Genomic DNA, 9893 nt, shown 5'->3' on the forward strand with positions numbered 1-9893 from the left:
CTGGCTGAACCCAGCACAGGTGATTTTTAATATTGCAAGGACAAGAATTATGGAGAATTCAACTCCTGCATCCACATAGCTTCTCTCCAGCATATACTTCTCTCTTTTTAATTTGCTGGTTTAAAAAGCTTCCTCAATTTTTGTAACTTGATACTCACAGAAAGAGTTTTTTATTCCCCCCCGCCCAGTGGGGCTGTTTTAAAAGTTATAAATAAAAAACGTCTGTAGGGGGCTAGTGAGTCTTGCTGATTGTACTGCTTTTTCTAGCCTAGATGCTGGCCAGGTATATTCCCCTTCTTATCTTAACACCTGTTATTTCTAAGCTTTTATCTGTGCCATTAGTAAGCAGGTGATAACTCTTGAGTCTGAGAGTGGGAGGCTGCATCTTGAGGGATTTGTTTATTGTCTTGGGGCAATAAAAAGAGGTAACTAGAATAGGAAGGGTGGTTTTGATCTTGAAACGAGCAAAACATCCCATCCTGCTGTAACATAACTTGCTCTTTATTTGAAAGATCAAAGTAATCCTTAATGTGGTTTTTGCACCTTGCAGCTGTAAATGTAAACCAACTATAGTGGCCAAATAAAACTTCCGTAAAGAGGTGAACTAAAATCTTATAACCAGACTTGGTTTCTTCTTTTCATAGGTTCATCCTTGCTTGTCTCTGCAAGGCACTGTCAACAAAGAGGAAAAAACAAACGGGAATCAGCAAGGTAGGGCTGCCTGCAAAGTTTGTCAGGTTTACTTTTCAGCGTGTTTATTCCTTGAGACAGGGGAGACTTGATTCTCTGTATATACAGTGCATTTTTATTTTCTGACTACAAAATTGACTTTTTAAGTAGATTTTGCTTTTACTTTTAATACTAAATAGTATTGGACTGCTTCCACTGGGTACCAGACAAGAGTTTAGTTGGGTTTTTTTATAGTCTCAGCCACACTTAAGGAGTGCTTGATTTTCAGCGTTTACTTAAATGGTTGCTGTGATCTAAACTTCTTGTTCTAATTTACAGGGAGCTGTGAGGTCAAGCTGTCTGTTCCAGGGGCGTATCAGAAGCAGTTGTGTATTCCTTGGAGACCAGATGATGATGAGGATTATGGAACCCCATTCATCTTTCACGTGGATAAAGAAATGTGTCCAGAACTGCAAGTGGAGCTAGAGCAAACCTTATCTGTCCTGCAGGTAAGCATCCACACTGATGACTACAAAGACTACATCCCACTTTTTAATAAATTCACTCTGAAACCAGTGCCTTTGGTCCATGAAAATGTCCTCAGACATAAATTGGATGATCTTTATTTGATCATAAGAAGGCTGGTGACTTCAGATGTTTAGGAACATCACTTCTGAGTGTATTTATCAGGTACACGTGGATGTCAAAAGCTTGCATTGGAAGCAAGTTTCTTGTGGGGTACTCTATGTGGTGCTAGGGACCATCTGTTATGAAGGTTATTTATCACTTCCAGATACACCTTTTTGATTGACCTTAACTCTGTAATCTTACAGCTGCTCAGATCAAAATTTTCTAGGCTAGAAGCCTGTCTTGAATGGATGTATGATTTTTCTGGTTGTGTATTAGGAATGTGTGGGCAGCGGGATAAGGTTTTTCTCTGTCACTGCTTTTTAGTCAATACTAGTTTTATTTCAAAAACAGAATTAGAATGTCAGACTTTCCATTGGATCTTTGACATTGGGTAAGGATTGGGAAGATTTCTTGCATGTGGCAGAATGCTATATTAAAAAAAAAAAATTAACAACCAAGAACAAACAAAAAAAAGTGCACAAAACTGACAGAAATAATACTAGCAAAGATCTCAAGCAGCAGGCAGGACAATCTTGAAAAGCCTAAAGCTTCTGGGAAAGATTTAGTTGTAATTATTTTAAAGACTGTTTTTGCTCTTTTGAGAAGTATGACTGTCATACCTCTAACTTTTTTCACACAAGCTAAAATAACATTGTTTTTTATTAGGATGGTGTGAATCCTGATATTGAAAAGCATACTACAGTTCTGGGATTGGGGACTGTACCAGTTAATTCCCTTCCTATTGGACAAAAAGTTGATAGAATTGTTTCTCTGGGAGAGGTAATGTCAACATTTTGCGCTTGTTTTATTGTGCTTGGGATAACTATTTTCAACCATTGCCTATAGCTATTTGGAAATTGAAGTTGCACATGATTCTTAGGAGTGCTGTTTTCTTGGATGTCCAGAATGAAATACTGAGATTACTCAGTGCAGTTCTTCTAAAAATGTTTTCATGGTTAGGTCTTGCAAAATAGGTATAAAGTTTATCTCTTTCGAAAGCAGTAAGTATGTTAGGGTGTAAAAAAAAAAAATATATTGTAGGAGGAGAAAAGCAAGAAGCTTTCAGAAGAAATAATTATTTTTACCCTGCTCTCCAATTACATATTTTGACTTTCTGTGCAGATTATTGAAAATGTCTGAAATAGGTGCAAGGGAAATGTGTTCCAGAGATGTAGTTTTGGGTGGGTGTGCACTATCCTGGTTACTACCTAGCAACCCTGTTGATGTTATAACCTCTAGCTAGTAGTTCCACCTATGTAGTTACTCTCAATTGCAAGAGGTGTTCTTTATTTTCACAGGGACGGAGTTTGGATATGAGTTTGAAAACTGAAGAGAGGTGAGTGGGAACTTTAAAAACCTCTACAAATCAGGAAAGGCCTTTATTCTTGTAGTGAAGGAGCTGAGTGACTCTGCGTATTGTTCTGTGAAGGTCGGTTGTCTTCTCTGATCTCTTGAGGTAGATTAAAGAAAAATACCTTTTTTCTTCTGAAGGCTGTGACTCTTCACTTTGCACGTGTTATCTGTTGGATTGGTGTCAGTCCTGTTGAAACCTGAACAAATTTGATGTTCCTAATACTTCAATAAATAAACAAACTGATCACGTACATATTAAGTATCGTTGTTAGGTACAGATGGTTCCCAGAATGTGTGCAGTGCTGTTCTGGCGAATAGGAAAGGACACCTCAGTACGTGGAGAACTTGAACTATAAAATAGAGGAAGGGTGCAAGAAAGGAGTGTCAAGGAAAGAATAACACAAAAACCAAGGAGTTGGCTAGTAAATTCATGGGGTCATTTGGTACATTGTCATTAACTAAAGATCCTGCCCCCTTTTTACAAACTCATAGCAGGTTCATTGGTATTTAGTTGTCCCCTTCTGCCTCTAAGGTTCAGAAACTGATGTTTTAAAATTGTTCTTCCCCTCATTTCCCCATCCATGTCAATACAGTGATCTCAGTTGCTTCTTGTACAATGCTCTTCACCTACCATGAATTTTTTTCTTCCTTTGTGAGATTTCTGAAGCTTCATCTGAATACTGTTTGACATTGCTTTGTATTTAGACATTAAGAGAGAAATACAATAGGGAAGAGTTTAATTTTTAATTCCAAAAGCTGTTGTTACAATTGAGGTGCTTATCTGAATCACTGGATCAAACTTTTAAATGAAGTTTTAGTGTATGTCTATACACCAGATATTTTGTGTGTTGACAGAAATTGCTTTTCCCTGGTAAATACAATTCTGTTTCGGTGCTTTTTTGTCTTAATTTCTATTTCAGCACTTGGGATCTTGATTTACGTCTGGGTTTTGACCTCTGTAAAGAGGAGAGAGAATTTTTGGACAAAAGGAAGAAAATAGTTGCTGAGGCACTGAGGAAAACTCTTCAATTAAAAGAATCCCCTCCAAAAGATGAGGTATTTAGCACAGTGCTGTAGTGAGATACGTGAAATCCTTTGTTCTTGACTGATAATTAGATGTTGTAGGATTCTTTGCCTGTAACCAACACAAAACATGGTTCACATTCACCATGGCATGAGAGAGATCCCTATGACATTTCAGTTCTGAAGTCTCAAATGTTATTTCTAAAATTTAGAGGGATGTGTGTGTTTTGGAACACAGGTTCTGAAATTTCAATTTTTTGTGTACTTCCTGTAGTTGCTGATTTGAGGACACTGTTATATCTAGGTAGCCTGATATCCCTTGCTCTGGGATCTTTGGGTACTGTTATAAGAACGATTGCCTTTTTTTTTCTTATGTGTATATTGTGTGGCATGCAATTAATTGTGTGATTATATGCATAACAATTTCCGTAATTGACTGTCCCTAAGATGACACTGCTGTGTCTTATATATACGATATATTTTGATTACAAAGTGGAGAAAATCTTTTTGGTTGAAATAAAACCCAAAATTACTTGAAATTTAAATAGAAATAGAGATTCTTCTAAAAATAAGAATGATACTTAAATGGGATTAGTTCTGTAATTTATTGACGATACATAAGTCTGTGATTGTGACTCTTGAGTTTGCTGTCTGCAGGTTCCAGTTGTAGCGGTACTGGGGTCTGGAGGTGGGATGAGAGCACTGACATCGTTCTATGGAAGTCTTGCAGGGCTGCAGCAGCTGGGCCTTTTGGATGCTGCAATATATCTGTGTGGGATTTCTGGCTCAACTTGGTAAGTTATATGCAGGGTTGTTTCCATAAATTTTTAGGTGAATATGATAGTGTTGATGCAAAATAAGACCAAAATTGCATTTGTGCCATCTGTAGGCAGGCAACAAAGTGTGATATTTATCAGTTCTTACCTGTGAGTTCTGATGGGGATCCTAAGGAGTCTAAGAGATTCGTTATCACTTATAACCCATACAGCTACTGGCTAAATTTATGAATTTGCTGCTTTTGCAAGCCTGGCAGTTGAATATTATAATATATGACATGAATAAAACTGCTGTGTGTTCCCTCAGAGCCATGACTTCAAAAACTTTCACAATTTCCTTGCTTTTGCCAAGAAGATAACTGAGGTGGTGCAAGTCACTGGAAACTTGTCCACGCAGACCATTATGTCACCACATTCCAAAATGGAGTATGCAACTGAATAGGAGTGGCACCGGTTTGCCCTTTGGTGGGCTGGAGCAATGGGCTGAAATGCTAGACATGGCTAGAATGTTTCTGTAGCTCAGTTCTTGGAGCTTGTGGTGAAATCATCCCTCATGCCTACACATTATTCTTGTGAAATGATTTCACTGAGGACTTGTGCAAGCTAACAGTATAATCCTTCCTGCCAGAGCTTTGTGTGTTAAATTAAGTCCCATGTACCTCATTCTTCCACTAACCTTATGATCTAGCCTGCTCCTGTTGACTGGGAGACAGGCTTTCGAACAAATGTAGGCATCTGTCCATGTGGATAGCCAATATTCCAGACTAGTTTCTCGTTTAATCAGCCCTGTGTTCTGATGAAGGCGATGGCCTCTGTAGCTGTATGCAGTAGCACCCTTGCTATCAGCCAGTCTCTCGGCCTGTACTTAACTCGTATTTATGAGCGGGTTGAGTGTTGAGAGATGTGTGAACATCCTTGAAGGGTAGGTTAGCCATCAGGATGAAGTTGTCCTGTAGGTGTCAGGGTTTTCAGCATGTTTTAGAGTTCAGAGATCCATCGTTATTAGTCTCTCTTCACGATGTTTTGTCTTTTAGCTAGGCTTCTCAAGCTTTTAGTTCAGTGCTGCAGCATTAATTATAACTAGCTAAAATTATTGTTTACATGGGAGTCATTATTACTGATGACCTTAATATAAACATTTTCAGGTGCTTATCGACATTGTATCAAGACCCTGACTGGTCACAGAAAGATCTTCAAGATGCAATTGAAAATGCTCAGGATACTGTGTCCAGCAGCAAAGCAGGGGCATTTTCCCCAGAACGACTGAAATACTACTTCCAGGAGCTGCAAGCAATGGAGATGAGTGGACGGAAGGTTTCCTTTACAGATTTGTGGGGCCTTATTGTGGAATATTTCCTACAACAGAAGGTAAAGGAGTTAGTACATGGATGTGAACTGCTGTGTGTCTTCCAGGATGGGAGCTGTGCCCTCCCATGTGTTGTGTGTCAAGAAACTGATTACTCCCTACGTTTGTGAGCTGTTCTGGAATAGATGATGGTATGGAATAAACATAGGGAGTTTTGATCTCTCTGCCCCATATTTCCCAACACCCTTCTTCAGTAAAGAATTTCGAAGTCATAGATCGGTGCTATAGGAAAATGTAGTGTTTATTTGGGATGAATGTTGTTAAATGAATAGCTTTTGTGTTGGGCAGGCTAGGCCTGAGATAAGGATGTTGATTTTGCAAAATGGTGCTACTGTGCAGTATTTGCTATGCTATTTGAAATCGGAAAACAGAGAGATGTAACTAGTTTATTAATAACCCCCAACATTCTAAGTATGCCACTGCAGAAATATTCAATCTAACCATATGCATTGGAGGGAGGGAAAGGGACTTGAAATTAGTAGTATTGTTAGTCAGAAATGCAAAGTAGCAGCTTCAAGTTATCAAAGTATGGGTACAGAATTTACTTTAGTAAAATGCTTCTCCTTCTTTCCCTGTGACCAGGAAGATCCATCAAAGCTATCTGATCATCAAGCAGCAGTGAAATGGGCCCAGAACCCCTATCCTATCTATGCAGCTGTCAATGTGAGACCCAATATTAGCAGCGGTGACTTTGCAGGTATGAACAGGGCAGATAATTTGTGTTTGCCAAAATCCCTAAATTCCTTTCGCCTTTCCACTTCCTTGGGTAGTGAGTAGCTGACAACACGAAACATAGCTCAAGAAGCAGTTGGTAGTGCAAGAGGCAATAGGCTACTGATTGGCAGAGTGCTATCATCGTGATCACAAATATCTTCATCTTGGCTGTAAGAGAGAAGTGAGATTCAACTCTGCTGGACACTCCACATACTTTGCTAGAAAGTGCCTGAAATTTTGAGGAGCTGAGAGCAAAGATTCTCATAATATGTGAGGCTGTGTCTGAATTGGAGAATTGAAGTCCTTTCTACTTAGGTGACCTACTTCCTTTTATAGTCTCAGATAATCAATTTGTGTAGGATTCACGTCAAATGATGGATTGACAGCCTTGTTGCATGCATCATCAAAATTGTGGTATTTAGCAACCTGGGTTCTTGCTGGTTATACAATTGCAGTAAAAAATGAAGGCCAGTCCTATTTCAGGTCACTTGAAAATTTAAATAAGATGCAGCAAGTGAGGATACAGTGAGCCAGGAACACAGATGGTTGTATCTGTCTGTGTACCAGTATGGGATGTTTTTGTTTGTTTTGTTCTGGAGCGGTGTATGTGTATGATATTATGTATGACTGGTAAATATTTGTGGAAAGCTTTCAAGCATGAGGGGACACTTTGTTAAGCAGACAACGAAGTCTGAAGTTGGAATGGTTTAAAGTGGAAGTAAAATAGGCAGGTTGTTTCTGCAGTAGCAAAGTCAAGATGGAGCAAGATGGGATTTCCCCCCCCCCAAGGCCAGTCAATAAAAGCCTGCACAAGAGTTGTTATTAATCATGTAACGTCTCACTGAGAAGGGTGGCAGGGATATCCGTAGTGATGGTGAAAACATAGAGGGAGACTCCCTTCTGTCTGCTGTGTGAACAGAAATCAAATAAGTATTTTCACCTACATTTGCCCAGAGATGAGTAAATAATCCTCTTGGCTTGTTCTTAGAATGGTGCGAGTTCACTCCCTTTGAAGTTGGATTTCGCAAATATGGAGCTTTTGTCCGAACAGAGGACTTCGACAGCGAGTTCTTCATGGGTCGGCTTGTCCAGAAACGTCCAGAGCCGAGGATTTGTTTTCTACAAGGTATGTTCTCACAGTAATGAATAAAATGGGAAAATGGAAGGGAGTTATGCTACTTCTGAGACTCATCAGCTTAAACCCTTACCTTTCTGTCCCTTCCTGAAGAGTTTGAAGAAGGGGAAAAAGGTCAAATCTTTTTTCCAAAGGTTTAGGTGTAGGTTCATAGTATTAGAGTCTGATGCCCTGAGTCTGCAAGAAGATTCTGTTATTAGCTGCCTGTTTCTGCTTTAGTTCTTCCCATTCTCTTGCCATCTTGCCCTTGCTGATAAAAGAGCTTTTCTCTTGGAGAAACTTCTGCATTACATTATTACAGCAGAATTCATCACACAGTTAACTCAGAGGTTAAAACTCAAATGTCACCTGTTAGAATAGTAGGGGTCAAGTGACAGCCCTAAACCATGACAAATGGCAGCTGAATTGTAGGCCTTTTGGTTAAAGTGTGAAAAGCCTTTTGAGTATTAAATTCTTCTACATTTTTCCTGCAGGAATGTGGGGCAGTGCCTTTGCTGCAAGCTTGGATGATATCTGCCTGAAGGTGGTTGGTATAGGACTGGGCTTTCTGGATTCATTCAAAGATGTTATCAAAGTTGTAGGTAAGAACATACATTAAAATAGTAGGATTTTTCCAAAAGATTTCTGCTTTTGGAATGATTGTACAAATAATATGACTCAAACGTGCTGTGTGTTGTTTTGAAGATGAGCATAAAGGGTGGGTTTGGACAGTTTTCTCTTGTACTCTATATTATTCCCTTCCATCGCACGTAAAGTGAAGTGAGTAATTAATGTCTTAAACACCTATTGCAGTGCAGGGGTCTTAATCGTGAGAAGAAGAAGAAGCTGGACTGCTAAGCAGGAGAGGAAAATAAATTTTTTCAGTTTCCCCCTTAGCCACATTTTTGTCATCTTGGATAAGCTGGTTGCATGTTTATGCACTGTTCTCTGTTTGAACAATGCCTCCCTAGCAGTGAAGAGGAAGTGTATTAAAAGCTGACAGTTGCTCAGGTGTATGGTTATAGCCTTATAGTAAGTAGTGGAGGGAGATAAATTTTTTTCTTCTCTGCTTTTGCAACTTTAGTTTTCCCCCCAGTTTTTTATAGTTGTTATAGTAACTATGAATGCTACTGTCTGTGGATGACGTTGTCTTCTGAGACAGAAGTGGTTGTCATTTGGTAAGGGTTTCTCTGTGTGGGTTTGAAATTAGCATGGACAATGACTTATGAATAATGCTATTCCCTCTAAACAGAGCAGGTAAATTATCCAACTATAGAATATGCATCTCACTTAAATTTCATTACAATACTTGTTTTATTAGAGGATAAGTTTAGCCTTTGGACAACTGGTTAAATATTATAGAAGTGTCTGATTGAAATGTTGGAACTGGACAAGCATTTTTATTATTCTGTATCCTTCTGTGGCTTCTGCAGATGACTGCCGAAGATTCCACTTCCAAGATCCAACACGACTGAAGACTCGCTTGGTTATACCTGGGGGCCCCTTGTTACAAATTTTTCAGGATTTCTTCAAGTCCCGGCTCACATGTGGAGAAACCTTCAACTTCATGCAGGGATTGTATCTTCATAAAGATTATGTTAACATAAAGAAATTTGTGGCTTGGAGAGGTAAATGAGTCTGTATATATCTGGGATATAAAACAGTGTGTTCATATTTTGCAGCAGTTGTTACAGAACATAAGTGAGCTTGACTTTGTTCCACTGAAGTCAGGGAATTTACCACTTTTTACACTGTAGCAAAAAAACTGATCCACTATGTGTGCTCTGTCATAAAAGGCAAGCTCCTCATCAGAGTTTACAGGTCAGTCTCGGGTGAATGTGCATTTTGGGATGTCTTTTTTTTCTTTTTATAGCCCCAGTGTAAGCTTTGTCAGTTGTTTGTATCAAGAGGTATGTAATGAATCATTATAGTTACTTGTGTTACTTGGAGTGTCTTTCAGGCACTCATCTGGATGCATTTCCCAACCAGCTGACCCCCATGGAAGAAAGCCTGTATTTAGTGGATGGTGGCTTTTCAATCAACTCTCCCTTTCCTTTGGTACTTGAGCCAGAGAGGGATGTGGATGTTATCTTGTCATTCAATTTTTCCTGGGAAGCTCCTTTTGAGGTAAGACATGTAGCTGAGCATTATGACATGAATATGAAAACACAGACTGATATTCACAATGTCAGCAGATCAGTTGATATTGACTACAAACACTAATGAAATAGTGCATTAAAATAAATAA

The 9893-nt window shown here is 39.0% G+C and overlaps 1 protein-coding gene across 1 annotated transcript; it reads left to right on the forward strand.

Moving 5' to 3' along the window:
* Positions 1 to 644: 644 nt before the first annotated feature.
* Positions 645 to 9868, forward strand: PLA2G4F (phospholipase A2, group IVF; the record flags this gene model as incomplete). The annotated part of the gene is made up of 12 exons (XM_010157708.1): positions 645 to 711; positions 1009 to 1178; positions 1966 to 2079; positions 2598 to 2635; positions 3573 to 3708; positions 4333 to 4469; positions 5597 to 5819; positions 6400 to 6514; positions 7520 to 7657; positions 8140 to 8247; positions 9079 to 9273; positions 9606 to 9868. Coding segments are annotated over 12 exons (1704 nt in total), but the record flags the coding sequence as incomplete, so codon positions are not given.
* Positions 9869 to 9893: the final 25 nt, after the last annotated feature.

Source organism: Eurypyga helias, unplaced genomic scaffold (genome assembly GCF_000690775.1).
Source record: "Eurypyga helias isolate BGI_N326 unplaced genomic scaffold, ASM69077v1 scaffold39518, whole genome shotgun sequence".
In the NCBI taxonomy this organism is placed as follows: domain Eukaryota; kingdom Metazoa; phylum Chordata; class Aves; order Eurypygiformes; family Eurypygidae; genus Eurypyga; species Eurypyga helias.